Source organism: Dermacentor variabilis, chromosome 8, assembly GCF_050947875.1.
Source record: "Dermacentor variabilis isolate Ectoservices chromosome 8, ASM5094787v1, whole genome shotgun sequence".
NCBI lineage: Eukaryota > Metazoa > Arthropoda > Arachnida > Ixodida > Ixodidae > Dermacentor > Dermacentor variabilis.
In genome coordinates this window covers 86907870-86935504 of record NC_134575.1, presented here as the reverse complement: position 1 = coordinate 86935504, position 27635 = coordinate 86907870, and the positions used below count along the sequence as shown (strand labels likewise).

The 27635-nt window shown below is 45.1% G+C and overlaps 1 protein-coding gene across 1 annotated transcript in view; it reads left to right on the top strand.

Annotated features, from left to right (window-relative positions):
- Positions 1-2773: 2773 nt before the first annotated feature.
- The window catches only part of LOC142591469 (uncharacterized), a 51493-nt gene continuing 26631 nt past the window's right edge, over positions 2774-27635 (top strand). Inside the window, exons 1-2 of the mRNA XM_075703796.1 lie at positions 2774-2886; positions 13273-13441. Of these exons, the coding sequence (XP_075559911.1) occupies positions 2774-2886; positions 13273-13441 (282 nt within the window). The remainder of the gene's footprint in view (positions 2887-13272; positions 13442-27635) is intronic.

The following is a 27635-nucleotide window of genomic DNA, read 5'->3' as shown; positions in this document are numbered from 1 at the left end:
TTTTCTCGGAATACCTAACTCTGTGATCGATGAGGTAATATCTGAAAAGCGCAGCTATTTATTAGTCAGACCATGATGCATATATGGCTCTGAGCGTTTTCTACGGTTATGTATCCCTGAGGACTATGAATCATTTAACATGGTCACGAGAACCAAGGATTCGGGGAGGCAGTGAGAACTAGAGACAGACATTTTTAACGGCACCAAAAGCTATATTATCGGTAGGTGGCTCTCACGTAACCACTGTTATATCAGATTAAAGAGCACTGAGGTGATAAGAGCTACCTACCGTTAAGAAAAAATGGAAGAAAAATAACCTTATTAGAGGCGCTTGTGGCGTATCAGATCTAAAGACGAAGAAAGACGAGAGTGCATGGCTTCCTCTTATTTAACCCTGCAGCCGTACAATATTTAGCCTACCTTCTGCGTGGCACCTGTAAAAAGAAAACGGTCAACGATTTCTCAGCGCTACAAAAGACAAGGTCGACAGACATGCTGGTTCTAATGATTCGAGCTACAAATGTTGTTTAAATGTATATATTCTAGCTCTGTACATTTTCTTGTTGATTTCTGAATCATGTCATATTTTGTCCGCATTGTATTTCACGTGCAATAACGTTGGTGTTGTCATGTTTAGCTTGAAAACTTGGTTGGCTGTTTCCTTTTTCAGCTTTTGACACTTTGAATTGCTCGTCACGACCAAGTTTCTCCGTTGCTGTTTTACACTACGGCGAAGCTTGCGGACTAATAGCTCCCAGTCTTTAAGACATCTTCCAAACACACGCTCAAAGCTATAGGGTGACACGCACAGTCACACGACATGCGGATCCCTGCTCTCTCGGCTTCTCTGCCGCAGTTCCCCTCCCTGCCGAACTTGGCAAATTTGCACCATCTAGGCGAGAGCACGGCAGTTAGGGCGAAGTGGGCGGCGGAGCGACAGAAAGCGACCGCGACAGCGGCAGTCACATTCCAGCTCGTTTAAGCATAATTATATCATTTTCTTTAATATATACTTAGCCGATAATTTTGCTACGCGTATTCGGCATATAAGTTTATCGTCTATTTATCGTTTGCTATCATTGCCATGTTCACACGACATGTACAAGTCACCTAACCAGCCGTTGGTTTTGTGGAAGTTGTAAGAATGTAGCTACCCGTTGTCAGATGCGCCAAGTTTGTCTCGGGTAAACTAAGACCATGTTTTCTAACTTGAAGACTGCGACGCACGTTGCGTACTAGTTCCTACCAAAGACGCTGCCACACGTCGTTTTCAAATATCCTTGGCCGGCCTTTACGGCCGTACGAATATGGCTGCGGAACTTCCCTTAACAGCTACGCTGCCAAAGAGCGAGCAACGCAGCCTGCGTCGTAGCCCCTAATTCGCTTTGAAAAATTAGTCAAGAGGTTTAAAAATTTCGAGGACGCACAAGCCTCGCCTTGAAGAATGAAGCGCGATACCATTCAAATATCCTTGAGTGCTTCCCACGGTTCCCGGCAACTGCCGCTGCGCAACCGTAATGTTTACCAGGAAACGCTGGCGGCGAACGCTATGGACGAAGGCGAGGTGGTTGGTTTTCTTTTGACGGTGTGTAAAGAACCAAGGGGTCCGCGCTGCTCCTCGTAAGACTGACTTCAAACAGCAGCTGGAAAACGCTATCGTGTTTCTGTATGTGAGTTTGGCTTAACAGAATTACGTTTTCCCGTATATTGAAATTACTATCCGACGCTATCATATCTGTAAGTTGTGTGTACGTCGTACTTTATGATTTTCCTGACGCATTTTACTTTAAGAAATTCAATTAGTTGAGTATCTTACTTGCACTACATGGAGGGCATGTGTGGTTGGGTATGCGGGGTTGGGTATGCTTGGTTCTGAATGATTATTCCTGAAACGATCTATGCTGGATGCGCGGCGCCGACACTGGATTTTCTGCGACACGGGGGCCCCTAACACTGCTGCGTTAAAGGTGCCTTGCATGCACCCGGCCAAAGCCACCTAGAAAGAAATAAAATGCCACCGCATCACCTCTTCTTGTCAATACGTCACGAGCGTCGGATGGTCGCGGCAGAATAGGGAGCGCTGTGTTTTAACGTGATAGCGTTAAGGAGCTCGTGTCGCAGAAAAGCCGGTGTCGTCGGCGTCGGTGTCGGTGTCGGCGTCGGCGTCCGCGGCGTTGGCCGTGAGCGATAAATCACGGCAGGCACTTCATAAATAAAAAGCAACTTCCAAGATGGGCTGGGTGGGAATCGAACCAGGGTCTCCGGAGTGTGAGACGGAGACGTTACCACTGAGCCACGAGTTCGATGCTTCAAAGCGGTACAAAAGCGCCTCTAGTGAACGCGGTGTTGCCTTAGAAACGAGCTGTTTCTAAGGCTCAGGCGTGCGTCGCTTGCTCAGGCGCACATTTCGTTGTCGCGCCGAACGCTGCGTTGCTCGACGCTCACCGCGTCCGATGCGGGGCGCGTAGTCGCTGCGCCGTAGCCCATTGTCTTCCACCCCTTGGCGGGTCGACGGGAACGCTGTCGCGTTCCACTCTTGAAGGCGAAGCTTAAGCGTCCTCCAATTTTTTACAACGCGGCGCGCGTCGAGAAAAGAAATTTTCTCCGTGACTGCAACGCTTGAGCGGCATCGCGTGAAGCTTTTTCTAGGTGGCTTTGGTGGAGCATGCTGAACCGTAAATGCGGTTGATTTTCTGCGATTGTTCGTTGTTGTTCGTACACGGAAGCGCAACGATGCCTGGCTGTTGTTGAGCACGAAACTGCAAGTCCAATCATGACGGACGACCACGTGTTCGTGTGCACAAGTTCCCATCTGACCAAGCGATTCGGGCAGCAGGAAGGAGAGCTGTTCCTAGGAAGGACTTCTCGCCAACAAAATACACAGTGGTAAGCATTTCTTCTCGTTGTTATTCTGGATCTCCAGACGAACAGGTTTCGTCAGCATAGTGCGCAATGTTTCCGTGCACGCGTGCACAATAGATGGGTCTCTGCACCTGTCGACGCGCTTGTAAGTTCTACATTTTTGTCGAACTTCATATCTGTAACTGCTTTTTTTTTTAAATTTCAGCTGTGTAAAAAGCACTTCTTGTCATCGGATTACTTGAAGACGACATCTTACACGGACGTTAAGACAGGAAACGTGGTGGAAGTTGCAATTAAAATCATTCGTCTAAAAAAAAACTGCAGTTATAAGCTTGTTTTCCAATTGCCCTGCCTATTTATCGCGCCCCCAAGGGTGCCTTCGAGAAGCGCCGGGTGCGAAAAGAATGCGCTTCTAAGCCGCAATTTTGGAAAAAGCAAAAGTACTTTCACAGCAAACCGAAGCAGAAGAGGACGCCATAAATAAGGTTCGTAGTTTTGCAGACTTGCTGAAGGCCTTGCCAAGCTTTCAGAGCTTGGACTTCTGGACAGGAATGAACATGGGCGCCAAGGTTTTCTTTTTGGACTAGTCACTTCAATCTGCTCCTGCAGTCCGTACTTCGGTAATGGTGTCCACAGACCTGCGCGTCGAAGTATTTTTTGGGGAAACGCGTTTGAGGAAGTGTGGTGATGTGTTAGTTCCTGAAAAGCTGTGCGACTTGAGAGATTTGAAAAATGTGTTACAGACCATAACGGACACATCAACACTGAGCATTCTGAAAATAGCCGTCATCTATTTACATTGCTTTCGACGTTGCTAGAGGAAGTAAGTGGAAAACATTTCGCATGCGAGTTGCAGGAATTGCATTTGGGAGTGCTTAAATTCTTGAAGAGTCAAGTTGATCTTACTTTGAATAATGCTGGGCGATATGCCCCCGATGTATTGGCTTTTTCTAGCCTTTTGTTCACAATTTCACCTCATGCAAACAGATTCCTGAGATGGTCGATGAAGCTTAAGATGGGGCATCCTGATTCGATCAGAAGACTGTGTTCTTTGTACGATGTAAGCCATGGGACGGACCAGCAGGAATGTAGCTTTTTTTTCTCTCCAAAGCGTATTGTAAGCACATATAAAGGGCATGAAAAGACTTTAACGTTAATGATTGATGAGGTTCACCTTCAATCATTTTTTGATTACAAGGCTGGCTTTGCTACGGTTGCTGCGGTAAATTGTCAACCGCAGCAATAACTGCCCACGTATTTATGATACAGAGTCTGCTTTCTTCAAACAAGGACGTTGTACAAATTCTTCCTCTGGCATGAATCGATGCTAAGGTGCTGCACGACTTCCTTCGGAAGATTGTTCTTGATCTAGAGGCATCTGGTTTTAGAATAATAGCAGTGATCTCGGACAATAACTCCATAAACAGAAAAGTCATTTCCTACTTCCCTAAGACGGCAATTGTCGGCATTGTTTACCAGCACCCTGCTGACCTATCCCGACTCCTGTTTCTCGTGGTGGACCCCGTTCACATACTAAAGTGTATAAGAAATAACTGGCTGACTCAAAGAGACCTTGCCAAATGCCTGTACTTTCCTGAACCGAAGAGTGATGAAGCTGAACCAAAGATACTCACAGTGTGTTTCAAGGTATTATGCCAGTTGAACGAAGCTGAAAAGCATGAGCTCTTAAAGATAGCACCAACGCTCACTCCCCTCGAACATGGAACGACAGAACGTTAAACTGGCCTTAAAGATTCTTAACTCATCTATCGTTGCTGCTTTCAGTGCTGCAACGCTCCAGCATGAAAAGGAAACATTTGAATATGGCGACACCATTTCGACTTGGTGGAACATTGTTAACGTCAAGACGGCAAGAAAAGGACGTCAGTTGCGAGATCAGTTGCAAGGTCCAACAGTTTCATCGTCATATTCTCAACTAGGATTCTTGGAGAGAATAGTTCAGTGGCTTGATCACTGGCGAAGCCTTAAACATGACAATGGCCGCCTGACACGTGAACTGCACACATCTTCCAGCCACACTACCCACGCCTTGCACGAACTTGCCATATGCTGTCTTGAAGAGCTTCATTTTGAGTATGTTCGTTTGGACAAATCTCAAACTAACAGCTTAGAGGATCGCTTCGGAAAGTACCGGCAATTGTCTGATGCCAATTAGCACGTGTTCACAAGGCAGATATATGAAGCTGAAAACAAATTGCGCTTACAGAAGGTTCTGGACCTGCCAGAGTTGCACATGTCACTACCACCGAGTGCGAGCACGTTGGAGAATAGTGTATATTCAGGAAACGGCTAGTTTCATGCCACTGTGACCGACTCTGACATTGGGAAAAAAACGTCAAGGCTACCGGCACTAACCTATTTTGCCGGCTCTTGTGCCCATGAAGATTTAAAAAGACGTTTACATGCGGATCTTGCAGTGAGAACCTTGTGATGCAAGACGCCGATCTAGATGATCCTGAGAATGCATTAATCACGAAGATGACGAGGGGTGGGCTGAAGTTTCCACAAGCAGTTGTAGTTAATGGTGTACTCTTTACTGAAATTATATTGGACGAGCTCAGGGCACCAGAATATGCTGCACGATTTTTCAGCCTTCCTAGGTAGAAAGATACCCTTGTCGGCCTTGTGTTCGCTACCCTTCCAGACTTTGAGGATGTAGATGTGTGTGATTTCGGTCATCCTGCGCAGAAGGTAATGAAACATATTAAAAGTTCTGCAGCGAATATACTGCTGAACAACTTGAGCTGCATAGAAAATGACAAATTGCGCAACGCCAAAAATGATTGGAAATTGCAGACCTTGAAGGTCCGAGATATGTTTCTCCTTCTTTGTTTTTTTTTATTCATGAAGCTCAGCTTTGTTGAAGATCTAAGTACGCTTGTGTTGACAGAACCCTTGTAAAAAGAAATCTGTGGCATAGCTAGGATTTATTTGCCTACATTACCAAAATTTAAACCCTCCATTTTGGCCATTCCAAATGTTAGCGTTTGAGTGTATCGTGGTGCCTCTTTATGATTGCAGCTCTCCAGGCTACCGCAGTCCATTATTGGATGTTTTCCTTCAACATTGAGAGTAGGCCTTTCGTTTTTGACTTTCTTTTTACCATTATCTCAGCATTTTATGACGACAAAAAGGCCTGCAAGGAGGGCGGGTGGAAATAAAATAAACAATAAAATAGTAAAAGAACGGCGGAAGCTTATTCTATATGAGAATCAGTTGTGCGTGGCCCTATAATAATAAAATTTTCTCCAGTAAAATGAACGTCGATATTCATGTGTCTAGCGAGGACTGTTTTACACAATTAAAGAATGAGAATAATAACTGTATATGGAATATTTAATACGTTTGTTTCTTACCATTTGGGAATGAAGTGTAGGATGTGTCGTAAATACGCAGTTTTGCTCTTTCCTTCTATCCGTCTCAGGTTAAAGTGAGTCAACAGCACGGAGGTTGCTTGTCTTAGCCCCGACCAAACATCGCAAGGGCAATGAGACAGGTCATGTTACGATACTCGCAGAAAACTATGTCGCCAGTCAATTATTCTAAGAAGGGTATGAAAGAATGTTGCTTTCTATGGTGGCGTTGACTGTGCTGAACCGGCGGATCCCCTTATTTTTTGCGTCAAGCATACCTGTTTTGCTTTGGAATCAAAGCATATCAATTGCTAGGTTGCTGTCGCTTTAAGGACATCACTAATTTTCCGAAGCCATAGTAACCGCGACGCGCAAAGAGACACCCTGCATGCGCAAAGAACCTAGGCGCGGAGACGCCGACGACTGTCCGACGCATCCGACTAGGGTGACGTAACACCGGCGTGTTACGTCACGCTGGTGTTTTTTTAGGTGGCTTTGACCTGACCCAAATAATAGAAGCTGATTTTTGTGACCTTGCCATTCCAACCAATCACTAATTTTTCCCCGAAGTTGCCTTTCTCCCACTTCACTTGCGTAAATAGGCCACACCAACAAACATTTTCTGGGTATCCAGTCGTAGAACATTGGCTGAAACAAATTTTTGTATTCTGTATATACTGTTATGCCGTACCTTTTCCTTCGTATGAATGCATTGGGAAAACGCAGGTATCTGTTCAAAACTCCAGTATAATGAAACATATGAAAATACTCGGGCATAACGAATGAATAGCACCGTATGTATTGAAGCACTTGCAATGTCTAGGGTATACTTCGAACAGTGGCAGAACACGCCCCTGGGACTTCCTAAGTGTATGAGAACTCACTTATGCAGCTTAGCTGTCATTTATGAATGAGTTGAACGCATCGATACACATACACGACAGCTTTTTTTTTTTAAGACAACCTAAGTACTATAGCGTACATTAGGTGCTCTTGACTGTCGATGCTTCTCACACTTGGTCGAATTTAAATTAAAAAAATGGCTCAAATACCACCGTCCCGAGCAGACACCTTCAGCTGCATTTCTGTCGCGAAGCCTGTCCTTAATACGTCTAATAACGCCATTTCTGGGTGAAGTGAGTCAAATACTTTCATACGTGCGTTCATTTGGTCACACGATCGGCGGAATTTCTTGTGCTCTGTCGGGGAGCGTGAGTTATACGGAAAAGGGAACATTGACTGCGGTCCGTGCTTTTTTCGATAAACATTGATGTTAACCAGAAGAAGTGTCTCTTGTGAACTTATTAGTTCATGGCCTCTAAAGCCGGCACATAAGACACTGGAAAAATTAATACCGCCCCACAGGCAATAAAATTGAATTCTAGAAACTGTATTTGCGCCAGCGAAACTGCGCACAGTTGCAGTGCGTCATTTATTGCTATAATTAGCGCGAGAATAACGTTTTCCATCAGGCGGGTTTGTGAGCTGTCTCTCTTGCCCGCGCTTTCAGTCGTAATCACAAGGCCTTTCTTGCCGCCACTGTCGGTGCCTTCGTGACCGCTCTACCATCCAGGGCGCATGCGCGGTAGGAGTGGCGCAGTGCGTTAACGGCCCGCGCAACTTGTGTTGCTAATTCCGGGACCTGGTGAGGTGCAAGATGCAATGAGAGCATGCGAGTGCGAGCCGACGAGGCAGGTGGCGTCGTGCACGACTAGTATTGGAGGTCACGTGATCTGCTGAGTTTTGAAGGCACTGCGCGATCGAAAAGGAGAACAAGAAACACTGTAGCAGAATTTCCCCGCTGCAACATATGTCATTTAGTGCAGTCCTTTAAATCAATATTTCTGGAATTACATTCTGCCCTTAAATTCACCAGTGCCGTATTTTAGGAGACAAGCAACTGCAAACTATGACCATCTCCCCACTAAACTCGTTCGCACAACAGATCTTCTGTGTCATAAACGAAAGAAATGTGGTTGTACTGCTTTTCTTCTGGCATAACTTACTAGCCGGCGCTCGCCTACGTTCCAATTCGTCATCTTCGCAAGGATTCTCTGTTCTCCCAGACACAATTCTGTCGTACCTCGCCTGCGTTATAACTGCTACTCTGTAAAGGCCATATTTCGCATACATTTCCTTGTTGCATTGTGACGTCTGTGTTGCTCTTCACTGAGCAATTTTCTAAAACGCGGCATAGTCAGAGAATTTTTGTATTGAAAGTTATACAAGCAATAAAACAACCCATAAATAATTTCGGGCATTTAATGCGACGCAGTTTCACCGATGTCGAGTCCGCCGGTCACGTGGCGAAAAACTGTAACGACAGTTTGGGCCGTCCAGTTCTCTACAATAATTCTAGAGAGAACTCGGGCGCCACAATGGTTTATTTAACATGAGAATGACGGTTACTGCGTGGCTTTGCCTGATCTTTATTCTTCTGGCTCAGGCGTCCTTTTGCGTCTATCTATAGCGCTTTATCTGCATTCATTGTCCTAAATTTCAAAGCAATCTGGGGCCCTTTTACGTAATACCATTGCAATGTGTTTTTATTCCAATCTCCTTACGTCAAATTTGCCTAACCACTGACGCAAGCATAGGGTGCTGACCCGCAGTGTTGTCTGAAGAGACCAATCAAGCGCTCTTCTCGTTCAAAGGAGGTCACTTTTGTTTGCTTGAAAAACGAATAACATTGCTTACACAGAGCGGCTCGTTTTATCTAATTGGCTGACAAGAGACGAGGAGCACGCCTAATTGTAGAGAGATTCGATGGGGCCGAGCCATTGCAATGAAAATCTATACTCGGATGAAGAGTGTGGTGCCGGCGTCTGCGATTGGTCCGCTTTCCCTTACTTAGCTTGCGGTGGCTCGTCGACAATCGCGGCGGCATGCAACGGAAGCTTAAGAATGACTCTAAAACGGATCCTCAGCAAAGACGAGTTGGCAGAACAAGGTCGTAAACGTGCCGAAAGTGCTCGAAAGCGATACACGGCCACGCAAAAAGTTTTATTACACGCAAATAAACCCATGCTCTCCGGCAGGTGCGAGCAGCCAGTGCCTGAGCGATTGGCAGCAGCCATCTTTTATTCCTTTCGGAAGGGGGCAGCCTGCGGTTATTCAGAAGAAATTCGGTTTTGTTCAGCATATTAATGCATCTTTAACGAGCTCACGTCACTTTTACGTGGTGAGCTTTTGCGGTTTTGTGACGTCGTGTGACAGGTACGTCAAGTGGGTGGAGCTCGGAAATCTTGACAGGGCTAATGGCGAAAAGGCATCGAATCAGAAATAACTATTTTTCTTCTGCTCCGTCTACTCATGCATAATCAGTGTGTACACGTCATATCAGATAAGGAGATATCGCGGTTTTTGTGACGTCGCGTGACAGACAGGGGAAGTGGGGGTGGTGCAAAAAGGTTCTTGACCAATCGCGGAGGGCTGATTGCAGAATTGGAATAGAAAAGTTTTTACGTTATAGCGCCCCTGTACTTGTACAAATGCAGAAGACCATAGGAACACGCATGTTCGCCTCTAATTGCCAAGATTCAAGCTATCGAGGTGGCCAAATCAAAATGCGCTAAGCGTGACAGGGAACCAAGAGGCGGACAGGATCGCTCGAGAGTGCACTAATTACAAAACGTCAAGGTTCCACAGCCTCGAGGGACCTGCACCTGTACACCGAGAGGACTAGGCCATTTTAGACAGTTACAGAGGCAGCAGGAAGCGCTACACCCCCCCCCCCCCCCCATCGCTTAAGTCCCTTAGCAGGGAAGAAGCTGTCGCATGGAGACAACTACGAACATGGCCGTACCCTAACTTAAACGTGCAAGGAGGAATGCACCCCACCAAATGTAAGGGCGAATTTGCGTGGTGCAATGAGAAACCCACATTATATCACATAAAAAGGGCATGTCTGCAAACTGACGCAGTGCCCATCGTAACACACTCAAGTGCGGAACAATGGGAGGAACTGCCGTCCAGCGACTGCTGCGTAGACAAGCTGGTTTAGTGCGGTGTGCACGATGCCAGCAGAGGCCAGGGGAGGCCTGGTCTGAGGGCAGCCGACCATTGCGAGAGAGGATGGACGAAGCAGCGGGTGAAGACCTCCGGGGAAGACACAAGGAGGAAGAATTCCCTAAATGATCCGCCCCAGCCGCAGTACAACACAATTACTAGAGCTCAATACAGTTTTCACTCACTTACACATTCACTTAACGTGCTCGCATGCAACTATAGAAAAATGCATAAGGGTGTTCTGTGCAGCTTGCCTAGGCATGCGTCGTTGTGTAATTTTCAAGTAGCGCATCGCCAAGACGTCCTCAAAAGCGTTGTAAATAACTAGACACCAGCGAAAGTGAAACCATTTTTCTTCAAGCTTCACACCGGCAGCTTTGTTGTTAACCGTTAAAGAAAGAGGAACTTATGAGCCATGGGGAAGCAGATTCTTTCTGTGCAGTAAAGCTGGAACTATTGAACATGTTTTCATTCTTTTTGATAATGCCACTATTTATTTATTTATTTATTTACAGTACACCTTCAGCGCCGAAGCATTATAGCACGGGAGTGGGTACAACATGAAGTGACTAGCATGAGAATATAATCACACAAAAGCGAAGGATGACAATGCAGCAATGCATCAAGATAAAAAAAAGTACATGAAACAGAGTTCAAGAAAAATAGTACAAGAAAAAAAGTTCATTCAGCCTGCAGTCATTGGTTCGGGATATTTTGATGTATACTATAGAGAAAATTAAAGATGGACTTACTAATAAGTCCTCATAGCATTGGTCTTTTCCGTATAAACGTGATTTTCAACAGGTCAGTGGAGGTTATTTTCTTTACTCGGGCTGCATGCAACCTTGCGTTGTCTTTTCGCATATAGACACTGGGCTACCAGAGGTCGATCTGTGCATCAATACCTCGTGGTTATGGCTGGGGAAATATATGATGTGTATGAGACGATTTCTTTTTCGATGAAGGTGGAATGGCAGTGTTCCATTTTTTTTAAACGCAAAACGAGCGTGATCATAAATACCTATTCTGGGGCTCTATAACGTAAAACTATTTCAATGTTTTTTAGCAATGTGCGGTGACCCGCAGCCTTCTCTAAACAGTCCAATCAAACGCTCTCCTCGTTTATAAGAGGTCATATTTGTTTCCTTTCAAAACGAATAACATTGCCTGCATTGAGTTGTTTTTCTTGTCCTATTTGCTGACAGGAGGCGAGCAGTGCGCTCTTGTGGAGACGGTTTTGATGGGACCGAGTCCGCGCAGGGAAAACAATTACCGGATCAGGAGGGTGGTGCCTGCATATTTGACTGGTCCGCATCCTCTTACTGCGCTTGCGATAGCTGGTAGAAAATTGCGGCGGCCTGCAACGGGAGGCTAAGAATGCCGCTAAAACAGATCTTCAGCAAACACAAGTTGATATGGCGATGTGATATAAGTGACAAAAGGGCTCCATAACGTTGCAATGCGACACAAAAAGTTTTATTATACAAAAATAAATCTGTGCTCTGCGGCAGGTGCGAGTAGCCAGTGCCTGAGGGATCGGCAGGCAGCCATCTTCTATTTATTTTCGAATGGGACAGTCTCCGACTATTCAACGAAAAAATTAGTATTCGACATGCTAATAGATCTTTTACAAGTATACGTCACATTAACGCGGTGAGTTCTAGCTGTTTTTTTCACGTCGCCTTACTGGCAGCTGATGTGGGCGCAGCGCGACAGGATTTGACCAGTGGCAGAGGGCTAACGTCAAAAAGGCGCCTCATTAGAAATAGGTAATTTTTAGCTCGGTGTACTCAAGCATAATAAGTAGGCAACGTTATATCAGGCGGGGAGCTATAGCGGTTTTCATGGCCTCCCGTTACTGACACACAATTGGGGGGTGGCCCGAAGATTTTTTACCAATCGTGGAGGATTGATTGCAGAATTGGAATAGATAAGTTTCGAGTACTTTCACATTATAGCACCATAGATTCCTTCCTAACCTGGAAAGTCATGCCCGTGGTGTGATGGTTTCAGTATGCAGTTTTTTTACTAGGCATCCTGTATTCTGAGCTTGCCATCAAACTACTTGAATGGAGTTTACTTAATTACATCTAGCACATTACTTTGACGAAATGATCAGATTACAAAGTAACGAAGCTGTTTGAAGCAAGAATAACGCAGTTTAGGTAAATTTATGTAATGACTCGCATGCTAGCTAAGCCACTCGGTTCGGAATTACAGATGACACTAGGGCAAGAGTCCCCTTAAGTAATTATTGTGTGAACCTCTATCATTTGGTCCTTGGGCGGAAACGTGTCGGCACCTGCGACCTTTCTGGCAAAATATCGCCTCGTAGGCTTGTCCGCTGACAAGTCGGCGCAGCTAAACGTGGAGAAGTTTGTGCAGTGACAGAAATGCATCTAAGCATGGAGACAAGTACGCGAGAACCCAGCTGCTGCGCTCAACATGCCGGCGTTCATCCAATGTACTTTGTTGCCGCGGTTCTCTGCGCGCGAGGACAATATGCATGCTTCGTTAGTAAGTCAATGTGTAACCCGAATTTAAAGAAACCATGAGACTAAGAGCCTTAGTTTTGAGTTATCGTCTAATATATTCTATCGCTCTAAATGTTCCACGCTTCAGTCAATATTAGCTAAGACATTTATAACTAGGCTAATTTATTATATTGAAATACTGCCTAATGAGCATGTATTATGCAATCGATAATAGCAGAGCAAGGAAGTGCAATTAAAATATATCTTACTCCAACAGAGCGAGTTCTTGCGGCACTTCGAATATTCCGAATAGCGTTAGCCTCAGCTCGTTGGTTGCACATTGCACGATTCGCTTCCAGCAGAACCTGTTGACACGGACAGAAAGGGACGACGATACGCAATGGCCGCCATATTCTTTACAGACAGTGTATATCAAACTGAAGAATGGCACAGATCTGTGTCCGCATAATAATCTCAGATATATCAATGTGTGTGACTCGTTCCGTGGGTGTTGCTGCGACATATTTTATATTCTTTGAAACGTGTATATTCAGGGGAATTCAAAAGTTCCTCGGACACCTCAGGAACAGCCAGGTAGCGGAAGTGTGGGCTTCCCAGAACCTTTGGAGCAACAACATCTACCATTGGGGCGTCATGAACATCCACCAAGTTTATCTGCAGTCACGTCCGGCGTTACTGGAGGAGGCATTGGAAGCTCTCAAGGTTCGTCTTATTACTTTCTATTTTTTTATCTTTGAAGATAGTGGTACATGTTCGGAGTGCAGCTCGGAAACTTTTCCATGGTTCAGTGGTGACTAGAATTTGCGAGTTTGCCTGCCACTGAACTCATGCTATGTTTCTGTTCGAATGTAACAACAGATTCCTGTTTCCTTTTGCTACATGGATGCCAATAAGCAGTTCTTTATCGCTCGCTATAATGTATTAAGGATATATATTGAGAGAAGGGAGCATCGTTTTCAATAGGAATCGGGTATATAAGGATATTTTTTCTAAATTTCTGAGAGAAACGCAGCAGAGTAATAGTTAGTGCTCTGTGGCAATCTGCCTTTTCTTTCCAATGCTGCATTGAGGGCACATATGGCGTGTAATATTTTCCTCATCGCAAACATTTTATTAGGAAGGAATTGATGAAAGATGTTCGGTGTCAAAAGATTTAATTTGCCACGTGAGAGACTTCGGACCGGGTGTTTTAGTACTAGATTACTATCCACGTTTCACGACGTAGATTTATTGAAGGGTTAGTTAATTTTCCATAAGTATCCCGCGAACATGAAAGCGTTTGTACATCCGCAAGGGGCTATTATCAATAAACAATGTCGCAATGCATGCAACTAATCAAGCTAAAACAAAAATAAATATACAATTATTGTCAAGGACGTTAGAAATACAGTTACCTAAAAATATTCAACTAGAAACCGGATCAGCATAACTGTCGACGTTTATCAGAATAACACTGAATCGATATCACGACTGATTATATCGTCACAGCCGAAACTGGTCATCTCTGAGACCTGTACTCCAGTTGGGCTCCTTTCTCGTCCTTCCCTCTGAGCCCATACCTACATAACCAGTGAGAGAAGTTGACATATTGAAGTTTAATAGAAGGGCAGCCCATATGTGTGAATAAATTTGACGTGAAAAATATTTATTAGGAGTGGCACATAACCATGCCCACATACCCAGTGACGCAAGTTAACAAGTATTGCTGAACGGGTGAGTTCGTGCATCATAGTCTTGTCTTGTTTTAGTGCAACATAGTTGGAATATGAAGCAAAAGGACAGGTGACAGGATGATCCTGTCCCCTGTCCTTTTCCTTCACACTCGAACTGAGTTGCGCTGAAGAAAGACAAGAATATGACCCAATTTGTTTGAAAGAGATTCATTGAAGAATGGCACATGCCCAACGGTACATTTTGAACGGCCAAGGATGTATTGTACAGAGTTATTGGAAAGCGGCACATACCGTGTCTTGCTATACGCAGTAACCCACTTCGTTATGGTCACGGTTCCCTCAGCACGGTAGGCCGATCCCTATTGCTTTTCACCATGTACAGCCTAGTTGCCCACGCTGATGTGAATGAACTCAGGACAGAGAAACGGTATAGTATAACAGTATAATAGCAAGAGCTTCGTGGCACAACCCACCGCCTCATTTCAAAGGGGACGCTCATAACATCCGTGCATCCATTCATCCTTCCGCAGCAGCGGCGGCGCCATCCAGGCGGTGGAATGAAAAACAAGAGAGCGAGAAAGCTCGCCTTCCTGCAGCCGCGGTTGCGTGGTATCGAGGAAGTAAACGCTTCTTGATGATTTTATGAATTGGAATTGGGCTACGTGTGTAGGCGAATGCTGCCCATGAAACTGTTGCGCGCTCAAGGCATCCGTCGTACTTGCCAGTAGTCATCAACTCGCTTAACAAAAGGCTCGGTATAATTTCTGAATTTGTGTATGTGTGCTCTACATATATTGTCACAGACAAAGCCACAAACGACTTCTGTCGACGCTATAGATATTTTATAAAGCTGTCCTGGCACCTTCGTCGTTGTCTTCTTCTGGGAGCCACCCAACATGCATAGCAAGCGGCACCAAATTGCATTTAGTGGCTGTCAGTAGTGTCAAAGTCGTGGCATTACCCCACTCCCTGGAAGCATCGTCTCGATGCGGAACAATGATGCACTGGATATTGCCACGGAGACTATTAAGGAAGACGTAGATAGTGAGAGACGTGTAGAGCTTTGTGGGCAGCGGGAGTGGTATAGCTTCAACCTAGAGACGTGAACAACATCGGACAGACGTGGGCGTCGGCGACGCCGAGTGGTGCTTTCTCCTTCAGGAATTTTTTCGTATGTTATGTCGCCGAGTCGTTGAACGATCTTATAAAGTCCGTAGTAGCGGCGCAAAAGTTTCTACTACCGACCACGCTGGCGGATTGGTGTCCACACCCATACTTTGTTACCGGGATGATAAGTGCCCTCGCGGTGACGAAGATTGTATCGGTCGGCGTCGTTGTGTTGCTGGTAGCGGATACGCGTTCGTGCGAGCTGGCGTGCCTCTTCGGCGCATCGAGCGAATTCGACAACATCAGTGACATTAGAGCAGTGGGTGGGTAAAAGAATTGTGTCCAACGTTGTGACAGCTTTTCGGCCATGCATCAAGCGAAAAGGGGTGAAGCCGGTAGGTTCTTGAACGGCAGTATTATATGCAAACGACACATATGGGAGAACGTCGTCCCAGTTTTTGTGGTCGAAGTCGACATACATGGAAATCACATCCGCGATCGTTTTGTTTAGTCTTTCTGTGAGCCCATTCGTCTGGGGATGGCAAGCAGTGGCTTCGCGGTGAACTGTACCACTGAGAAGCATGATATCTTCTGTGAGCCTGGCTGTAAATGCTGTGGCCCGGTTGGTTATAACCCCTGTTGGAGCACCGTGGCGGAGTACGATACCAGGTACAAAGGAGGTCGCAATATAAGTAGCATTGCCTCGTAGGAGAGCTCGGGTTTCAATGAAACCTGTAAGCTGGTCTGTGGCAACAGCAATCCAACGGTTACCAGCCCTCGACGTGGGGAATGGTCAAAGGAAATCTATCCCAACCTGCTGAAAAGGGATCCGCGGAGGATCCATGGATTGGAGAAGTCCAGCGCGATGCACAGGGGGTGTCTTGCGCCTCTAGCAGTTGTGACATGTCTTCACGTATTGCTTTACGTCACGGCGAAGGTTAGGCCAGAAGAACTTTTGGCGTATGCGTGATAACGTCCGTGCGAATCCCAAGTGGCCCGAAGATGGCTCGTCGTGAGAGGCCCGCAGAATGTCGTCCCGTAGTGAAGACGGCACTACACGAAGGCAGGCGGTTGCGGTCGAGTGAAAACCCAATTTGTAGAGAACGCCATCGCGGAGAAAAAAACGAGGATGACTTGTGGAAGAACATACGAGGCGGCTCTGGTAACGGTTCTGAAGGTAGTCGATGAGAGGCCGGAGTTCTGTATCATCGCGCTGTTGCTTGCTGATGTCTGATACTGTGATAATGGAAAGAAATGCGTCCTCTTCATCAACGTCGAACGACAACGGTTGAAGTGGAGCGCGTGACAGGCAGTCGGCGTCGGTGGGCTTACGCCCGGACTTGAACACTATCGTCATATCGTATTCTTGCAAGCGAAGGCTCCAGCGTGCAAAACTGCCAGATGGATCCTTCAGATTGGCGAGCCAGCACAATGAATAGTGGTCTGTCACAATCCGAAACGATCGGTCGTACAAGTGTGCTCGGAACTTAGGAATTGCCCACACAACGGTCAAGCACTCCTTCTACATAGTGGAATAGTTCCTTTCAGCTGGTGGCAAAGTGCGGCGTGCGTATGCAATGACGCGCTCGTCTCCATTTTGCCACTGTACGAGGACGACACCAAGCCTCACGTTGCTCGCATCCGTATGCAACTCAGTGTCACTATCTTCGTCAAAGCGTCCTAGAACTGGAGGTGTGTGCAGACGTTTCTGGAGTTCACAGAAGGTCTCTTGTTGGTCTTGCTCCCAGACAAACGGAAAAGATCCTTTCTTAACCGTTGCAAAAGTTCGGCTATCCATGAAAAGTTAGCCACGAAGCGTCGATAATATGCGCAAAGTCCTAGAAAAAGGCGGAGTTCGTGTTTGTTCGAAGGTGTTGGAAACAAAGCAACAGCAAAGGTTTTGCCAGGGTCGGCTCGAATGCCTTCGTATCTGACAACATGGCCCTAAAATTTGAGTTCGTCATCCCCTAAATGCCATTTTTCATGCTTTAAAAACAGGCCAGGAGTGCGAATTGCGTCAAGAACTGCTTGTAAGCGCCGAAGGTGCTGCTCAAGATTTCTGAAAACACAAAGATATCATCTAAACAGACAAGGCATGACTGCTACTTGAGGCCTGACAGAACCGTATCCATCATGCGCTGAAAAGTAGCAGGCGCAGAGCACAACCCGAAAGGAACGACAATGAAATAGTATAGGCGGTCATGTGTAATAAATGCGGTTTTCTCAAGGTCACGGTCATCAACCTCTATTTGCCAGTAGGCGCTCCGAAGGTCCATCGATGACAGAACCGTATCCATCATGCGCTGAAAATTAGCAGGCGCAGAGCGCAATCCGAAAGGAAGGAGAATGAAATAGTATAGGCGGTCAGGTGTAATAAAGGCGGTTTTCTCAAGGTCACGTTCATCAACCTCTATTTGCCAGTAGGCGCTCCGAAGGTCCATCGATGAAAACTATGGAGCATGTCGAAGGCGGTCCAACGAGTCGTCATTGCGGGGAAGGGGATAAACGTCCTTCTTCGTAACGTTGTTAAGCTTGCGATAGTCAATGCGAAAACGCAGTGTACCGTCTTTCTTCTCCACTAGAACCACAGGTGGCGCCCATGGACTCGTGGAGGGCTCTGTATGATGTCGCCGGTAAGCATTTGTTGAACCTGATTTCCGATGGCGTCTTGCTGTTTACGACAAGCATGGTAGACACGTTGGCGCACGGGTGTTTCATTGGGACTTGTAATAATTATGTGCTTCGCAATAGGCGCTAGGTTGACCTTCGATGTTGGGATGAAGTGCTGGAATTCACGGCTGAAATTGGTCACTAAAATTCGAGCACTCCGTGATGACAGCTCCAAGATGCCGCGGGCTACGACTGCCAGATGGATCCTTCAGATTGGCGAGCCAGCACAATGAATGGTGGTCTCTCACAACCCGAAACGATCGGCCGAACAAGTGTGCTCGGAACTTAGCGATTGCCCACACAACGGTCAATCTACGCAAAGCTGTCGAGCCAACAAGACTGACAGATTGCCTTCATCGATTCCGAGATGGGGAGTATGACCATCTGTTTCTACGGTGATCAACGCAGTACCCCGGGGTGGTAAAGTGGCGCAGTCCCCCGAAACGCGTAACACTGTGGACTGTGGGTGATAGTCGTCCGAATGGGTTGCGTATTCGCTGCAAAAAGTGACAAGCAATTCGCGAAGGTTTATGATTGCGCCGTACTCCCGAAGAAAGTCCATGCCGAGTATGACCTGCCTAGAGCACTCTGCCAGTATAATAAGTGAACCGTCAAATTTGGCCTCACGAATTTGTACCCTCGCAGTGCATTTGCCGATCGGCGTGAGGATATGATCGCCCGCTGTAAGGGGCTTAAGTCCTGGTCACGGTGTCGTCACCTTGCAAAGTGTAGCAGCCAGTTGACCGCTAATGACAGAATACTCGGCACCAGTATTGAAAAGAGCGGTTAGCGGGTGGTTATCTACAGAAAAGAGTATGTCAGCTGAAACAGTTTCACGGTTATCGCAGGAAATTGCCAAAGGTATGCAGTCGTCGTTTTCGTCGTCGTTGTTGTCAACGTCGTCGTCGCGGTATCGCAGCGGAGGCCTCTTGAAGTGCGTTGGACAGTGGCCCCACTCCCGGACGTCGCTGTTCTTAGTTTCCCCGACTTGGGCTCGTGGGCCGGTTGCGCACGGAAGCGGAAAACGTAGTGTAGCGGCTAGGCGGCACCGATCGTCGAAGAGGTGGTGATAGTGACTGGCACCTCTGCAGAGACAGGGATCGGGTCGTTGGCAGGCACTGTTCAACGGGTGGGAACTGCGCAGACGGCAACAAAGGTTGACTGGCCAGATATTGCTGAATTTCTTTCGGGAGCTTTCCCCCACATGGGCGACGAGCGCCGGGGTGGTAGCCCTGGAGTCCCATTCTTTGGTAGTAGCAGGCAAGATACGAGTGGCCCGCTTCGCCACAGTGGCAGCAGAGTGGCTGATAGTCAGGTGTGCGCCGCACGTCTGACTTTCGCGTATTTATTCGGGGGCTCTTGGAACCGTACATATTTGTATGTGAAGCTTGGCCCTGGAAGTGGCACAGCGGTTCTTCAGAAGAAGGCGGGTTACGGTGGTTCCCGGGTTGCGCAGGTAGCCTCACTGCTTGTGCATAAGTAAGTACGGGGGCAGCTTCAGGTCTGCTTTGCACGAATGGCTGTGCCACCTGGCGGACTTTTGCGCGCACGATATCTGTGAGGGATGTTGCGGTTCGTTGAAATCGCACTCCCTGTAGTCGATCGAGCTCCTCACACACGCCACTGCGCACGAGCTCTCGAAGCGCATTTGTGTCACAGGAAAACTAGAGAGAAGCTGCTGATCCCAGGCTGATTTGGCAATGGTAAACCGAGGAGCTTTGCTGAAGGGCTCGCTCCATTGTCGTCGCCTCCCATACGAACTCAGCTACTGTAGCTGGAGGCCTTCGCATCAGTCCAGCAAAGAGCTGCTCTTTCACAGCACGCATCACCAAGCGGACCTTCTTCGCTTCTGTCATGCCAGGATCGGCACGCTTCAAAAGCCGCCATATGTCCTCTGCAAACATGACTTCGCTTTCCTTCGGCTTTTGAACCCTACTCTGAAGGGCTTGCTCTGCTCGCTCTTTTCTTGCACGACTACTGTACGTATCGCGTACCTGCCGTTGAAATTCTTGCCAGGGGGTGATGGATGGCTTGTGGTTAGCGAACCATGTTCGGGCAAAGCCATCTAGGGCGAAGTACACGTTCCTTAACTTTTTCTGTTCCTCCCAAAAATTGACGTCAGCCACACGATCGAAGTCATCGAGCCAGTCTTCCACGTCCTCAAAAGGCTCACCATGGAACAGTGGCGGTCAGCGTGGCGTGTGTAGAACCAGCGACGCAGGAGGCTGTCTCGTACTGTATGTCTCCTGTGTCTGGCTTGCGGTTGTGGTGGACATCTTCGGAAGATCTTGCAGGCCGTCGCCTTCAGCGTAGGTTGTCCGCTTTCAGTTCCTCGGTGTCAGAGTACATAGACGGGTACCCAGCAACTCCACCAGTTTGTCACAAACAAAGCCACAAAGAGTTCGGTCTATGTTATAGACCTTTTATAAAGCTGTCCTGGCACCTTCGTCGTTGTCTTCTGGGAGCCACCTAACATGCCTAGGATATGGAACCGTATTGCACCGAGTGCCTGTCAGTTGTGTCAAGGTCGCGGCAATACATCAAACATAGATTCCAACTCGTTTGATCTGCTGCATTTATCATCTGCTGCCTTTAGCTATTCACACATTCACACAAGTGAGGAGCTTGGTTGCAGGACACGCCTCATATCTGACGCTCTTCGGCTATTCGCACACTAGTACCGTCATCGTAGGTTAGTCTGCCTGATCTTCTACGGCACGGGGTCCGTTTTCAATCTAGGCTACCGATAATAACCGGCCAAGCCGTTCGCATGGCCAAATGAGTCAAGGAACTATACTTACGCTCTCTTTTTCCTTTTTTGAGCCTTTTTCCGGCCTTCATTTATGTGAAAAGATTAAAAATGAGTGTATTCGTGAGCAGAAAACCCTTGAAGCACACACTGATTTTTCTTTTCGGGTTTCAAAATGGGTGCTTCGTGCAATATATACACCTTGAACAATGTGCTTAGAAACTTTAAAATCTACAGCAATTAAAAACTCATAATCGTCTATTTCAGAGTAGCTTGCGTCATGTCCCTGTTTGAGGGCGTCATACGGTCACAGTAGGCTTAGTACGTTAACCTCAGGCGCTGCAGTGACGTAAAGCGATTCCAAACTATTCCAATACTGCAACCAACCCTCCGCGATTGGTTAAAAAATTTTCGGGCAACCCTCATTTCGCCTGTCGGTCATCCGACATCACCAAAACGATCATAACTCCCTATCTGACATGACGTGTGCATACTGATTATCTATGATTAGACCGAACTAAAGAAAACAAGTTGGAGGACCCTTAACCGTCGCGTTTAAGAGTGGAACGCGGTAATATTGAAAGATCCCTGACTGCTTCTCATATTTCCCGGCAACTGTAGCTTTTGTAGTCATAATGCTTACCTATTGTAACATAATGCTTAACACTATGCATCAAGGCGAGCTTTCTGGCAGAAACGCAGCCTCTTGCGTGGGCCGATCGCAAGGTACTGAAAAGCCAGGCCAAGAAAATTACATTTTAAGGTTTCTGTTGTTATTTCGCACTCCTCTGAGAAGTATGAGAAGGTTTAACATAAAAGCACGCGCTTTCAGTGTTTTATTTACGACACTAGTTTGTGGGCTGTCGTTCTCCAAATTCTGAGGAATAACTTTGTCAAGAATGTACTGCAAGATACCTGCACTTTTAGTGAGGTAATATCGCAATATAACCCACATACACTGCATGTTATGTACCAAGGCACGGTATATACATATACCTAAATATATACGGCAGTTTTCGCTCACAAGAAGCCGATGCCGAACACTGACGCCAGATTTTATGCGGCAAGGGGCCTTTTACGCTATAGCGTTAAATTTATTTCTGATTCGACGCCTTTTCATTATTAGCCCTCTGCTCTTGGTGAAACGTTTTCGGGCTGCAACCACTTAGCGTGTCGGTCAAAGGACGCCAGAAAACCGCGAAATCTTACCGCGTCAACGTGACGTGCACGCCTTCAAGATGCATTATTGTGACGAACAAAACTGATTTTTTTCTGAATAGCCGGAGGCTGCTTTGTTCCGAAAGGAAGAGGAGATGGTTGCACGCTGATCGCTCAGGCACTGGCTTTTCCCACCTGCTGGAGAATATGGGACTATTTTCATGTAATAAAGCTTTTTGCCTGTATTTATAAAGTTATCGAGCCTTTTAGGGACGTTTAGACATCGCGCTGCCAATACTTCTTCGCTGAGGATCCATCTTTGCGTCATTCTGAACCGTCCGTTGCACACCGCCGCGATTTTCGACCAGTTACCTCAAGCTAAGTAAGGGGAAGCCGACCAATCACACACGCTGGCACCACGCTTTTCATCCGGTTATCCATTTTCACTGCGCTGGTTCGGCCCCATCAAAACCTTTTTCATTTGAGTGTGCTACTGGCCTCTTGTTATCCAATTGCATATTTAAAAAGTACTAAACGTAGGCAATGTTATTATGGCGAAAGCGTTAGATCTCCATGTTCCAAGGTCGCATTTTGAGGTACAGAAACTATAAGGTCAACCAAAGAAGTTCAGAAGTGAAGCAAAGCATGTTGAGCAGTTTATAAGATATTATTTATTATTAGAAAAGTTAATGTGGTATTAGTAGATGGATTATGGTAGATTTGAATACGTTAAGCTCTATTAAGAAGGATTGCGGTGAGTTAAAGTGCATTAAGCTCGAAAAAGGTGTACTAAGGGTGATCAAGGTGGATTAAGGTATATGATGGGGTATAAAGGCTGATTAGTGTGGATTAATATCGATGATGGAGGAATAATGTGGATTATGGTGGATTAAGAAGATTAAGGTGAATTACTTTAGGCTTTCAAGACTTAAGCTTTCGCGTCTCTCAGCCGATAGCTAACGACGCCTGGGACTAAAAAAAGCGACCTACAAACGAGGAGAGTGTTTGATCTGGCTCTTCAGACAACGCTGCGGGTCTCCGCCGGATGCTTGCGTTGGCGGTTACGTATATTTTACGTCAAGAGATTGGAACAAATATATATTGTAATAGCGTTGCGTTACACGGCGCCTGTTACTTCATGGAAATTATGTCATCAGTAGTGAAGTAGAAAGACATAGCTTTGTCCTTTATTTCCAACCTTTCCTTTCATTTTTTTACTAATGATTTCCTTAAGGTTAAGTAAAACATCAAGACGCAGAGATTCAGTTATTATGTTTTATTTTTTCTCTAAACTTTAATTCCTATATTCAAGCAACAGATTGCAGAAAGAACAGATGTTGCTTTGAATAATTCTCCAGGTCGCGTGTCACTATGAGCGACGTCAAAGCACAAACACGTGTACGTAGGCACACTAGCACGTGTACGTCACCCTGCGGCTTGGAGCACAGTGGTCGCGAGGGGAAGGGCGAATGGCACTCAGTTGAAAATTTCAGGTCTTTACGCGGCGCGCAGCGAAGTAATATTTAGCAGACACCATCGTTAGCGTGCATTATATGGTCGGCGCTTGTCAGCTCAAAATGATCTGAACTGGTGAGGCGCCCTTTAAGAAGCGTGACGTCAACCTGGCAGAGTAGCTGAAAGCGTCACTCTACTTGCAAGTTGCTGTACTCCCCTCGGTAGTGTCGGCAGAGTGGTTGAGAGGTCACATTCCCGACCGGCAATTTCAGGTGTACAATTCAAGTCCAGGCTGGACAGCTTTTCTTCTCCTTCGCTTAATTTTTAAATGCATTTCAGAAAACACTTCAGGATTACTTTGCCGGACATCTGTAAAACTGGGTTACTGAGAGAATGCAATATACTGCTAAAACATAACGCAGCGTGCATTTGATGAAAAAGCGCATGGAGGAAAACATTTAATTTCAATATATCGCCCTTTCTAATTAGTCTCATATCTCGCCCAAACGCCCATTTTATGAGTTTAAGAATGCGAATTACAGACGCGCACAACACATTTTAGGGTTAAATTTCCTTTCGTGTTTCGGGGAAAACCAATTACTATGCTGAAAATACTTGGTAAATAGAATGTAGAACGTCCAAGGGGTGTAAACAAAGGATTAGTGTACTAAATATCATTATGATATTATCTAGCGACGCTCAAGAGACGGGCCGCCGCGACAACGACAATGAAGTTGGTCGCTACCCTTAGCGCGAGTGAGGGTCGGCCTGGCCGTCTCGCTCCAGTGTAAATAGCCTGTAGATAGCCTCTTTCCTTTGTGTCTTTTCACACGTAACAATATTAAAGAAACTGTGGAGCTCGCTCCAGTGATCCTGAATTCCAAAAAGTGCAAGTGCTTTGCTCGGGGCCCCACGACCATTATATACAAGCAAAATCTTGATTAAGCCACGCCCTTAGTGGTTCAGTGGCTGTGGCGTATGTTTTGAGGCACAAGGTTGCGGGTTGAATAACTGGCAATGACGGCTGCATTTTGACAGCATGTAATGCGAAGAACTGGAAGAAACTTGTGTACATCACTCTTGGTTAACTATGAAGGTAAGGTTTAGCTTCGAGGCTTATACCTAAATATATGGCAAAAGGAAAATATTTATTCTCGCCAACCCCTCCATTAAGTTTCATTAGGTTCATTGAATTTAAAACGGAAAGTTACAATCTAGCAACCGAAAGAAACAGTGCTGATGTTTAAGCCATCAATATTGTTAATAAACATTGTCAAGAAGAGGTAAATTTCAAAAACCTATATTATGAAGTATAACTCCGTAACTCAGCCACGAAGGAGGATCTCGCAATTCAATACATCGCACCCAATAGCACATCTAAAGTGGACAAAATTTCCGTAACATATGTCGCTCCGCAGTGTGTCGTCAATTTGCGAGTAGTACATTTTCACAACCAGCTAAAACACTGTAAAACATTTTCGTACAATGCACAGCCCTATGTCAAATGTGATGTCTACAATGTGATCTCAAATGTGATCTATTTCTGATAATTTTTGCGTATTTGTACGAATGTTGGCGCTCTTCATCAACATTTTGGTTGATTGAGTCAGTATAGCTCACTTTTCACTGCAAAATGCAACACTTTTAATTCAAATTTGTGAAGTTGTTGTCTTTTAAAAAGATCTCTTTCTTCAACCCGTATTTCTGTATTGAATTGGGAGCTTCACTCGACCTAGCGTCTACCTCCTAGAGAACCCCATATGGTTGGAATTATTCCTGAGGCTCATACCCCTTAAACTGTTTATAGAAAGTCTATAGACAGTCTATAGACATTTCTTTAGACTCAGACTTTTTATGGGCTAGTCTATAGAAAGTGTATGGCCATGAGTATATAGACTGTCTATAGACAAGTCTAAACAAATATCTGAGTCTATAAAAAGATCTGAGTCAATAGACTGTCTATAGACTATCTATAGACTGTCTATAGATTAAGGAAAATCCATGTTTGTGGACAATTGCCTGCAGAATGTCTATAGACAGGGTACAGGCTTATAGTTCTACATTTGTAGACTAAGTCCATAGAATGTCTATAGACTATCTATATACTATTCCTATAGATCAGTCTATAGACTTATTGCCATACACATTTTATAGACCAGTCTATAAAAAGCCTGAGTCGATAGACTGTCTATATACTGTCTATAGAATAATTAAAATTCACGTTTGGAGACAAATGTCCGCAGAATGTTTATAGACAGAAGTGTACAGGGTTATACAGTTCTATTTCCATAGATTGAAGTCTATAGAATTTTTGTAGACTATATATAGACATTTGTCTATAGACATTTTATAGACTTCAGTCTACAAAGTAGAACTATATAATCCTATAGACTTTTTGCTATGATATTCTGTAGACATTTGTCAACAAACAAGAATTTTCATTAATCTATAGACAGTATATAGATAGACATTTTATAGACAAGTCTAAAAGAGTGTATAAGGCCATAAGTCCTTAGCTATCCGCTATCTACATGTTAGTTTACATTTTGTTTATATATGGTCGCAAAAAATTTTGAATTTTCAAAATGTATGTGCACCTGTTGCTTTTCGTCTGCACTTATGCATTAACGTTAGTAGATTAATAATGCTCCTGAAGCAGCTGTACTCATATATGTTGCATAAAGAGAAAGAAGTGAATAGTGAATCATGCAGTGCAAAAAAGAAAACAAGTGCACCGCCAATGAATTAACTGTTTTTATTGCGCGATATAAGAGATGCATTTCTTAAATACGTGTGTTATGCTATTGTGGAAAAAGGCTAAATATTTACACTAGTTCCCTTTGGCAAGCGTGGTCGCCAGGCTGGCCTTGACCTTTGCATGATTAGTGCCAAAGGTGCTGCAGGTGCATGCCGCAAATAAGTAGATGCAGCAATACGAAGCAAAAATACTAAGTGTGTATTCTTTGCATGTTCATTATGCAGCTTAATATATTTGCTCAAACCGTCCCACACAATACTTCTTGCGGTTTAACTGTGACTAATGTCTGCTTGTCAAAACAAATCTGTGCCATTAAAAAAAGTTTTATTTTATGGTATGGTGAAAAATTAAACATTCGCAACTGCTGCTCGCGCTAGCAAAAGTATGTTGCCTTTTATTACAAGTTCATGTATGATTTAATAATGTACTTATCCCAAATGATCTGTATATTTAGTGCTGAAACATTACCTAGTTGTACTGTCTGTACATTTTTTGCTGGTAGTTAAATATGCCCGTGCAGAGGGCTATGCTCAGAAGACCCAACTGGAGTATTCACAGAATGATGCCGAAGATTGTAATTCATATTGCTTAATACACAATTAAATGACATTCTCATACTCTTAAATGAATGGATCATTGGCCATAACTTCAATAGAAGGCAGATGGATTGATTGTATTAATGTGGTCACTTAGTTTCTTACAGATAATGAGGCCTCTTGGGCACGCTAACAGGCTTCAGGGTTACGTATACCACATGAGCACCCCAAATACCACGCGGGTACTCTGTCTCATGGCACGACAGTTATGCACCTCCTAGGAAACAAAACTGATACTGTAGTTTGAATGAATTCTATCACATGAAATTATTTAATGTGCTTTCAAAGATAAAAAAAAATGTCTAGGGTTTCGAGGTTCAGAACCTTTAGATAACGCAAAAAAAGAACAAATTGAGCCATAAATGTCCTGTCAGTATCCTTGACTTTAATATTTTTTCAATAAATGGGACCAATGTTCCTCAATTTTTGATGAGGTGAAACGTTTTAAAAATATATTTAACAGATTATCGGAAACTTTGTATGACATATAACAAGACAGCATGCCTATGCGGTCATTTTAGTATTCTCCGATGTTTTTGCAAGCCTTCCCTGGCTGTTTTCATGAAAATGTTCTGGCAATCTATGACGCCCGCAGCCTAAATGCAATAAAGAAATATTGTAGTTTAACGCTTGCCAAGTATTGCCAGTCCATAATGTAGGGATAAAACGAATAACACGTCAGTCACTTGACATGCAGTATTAGATTCAACTGAATTGAATCCATTGTTTA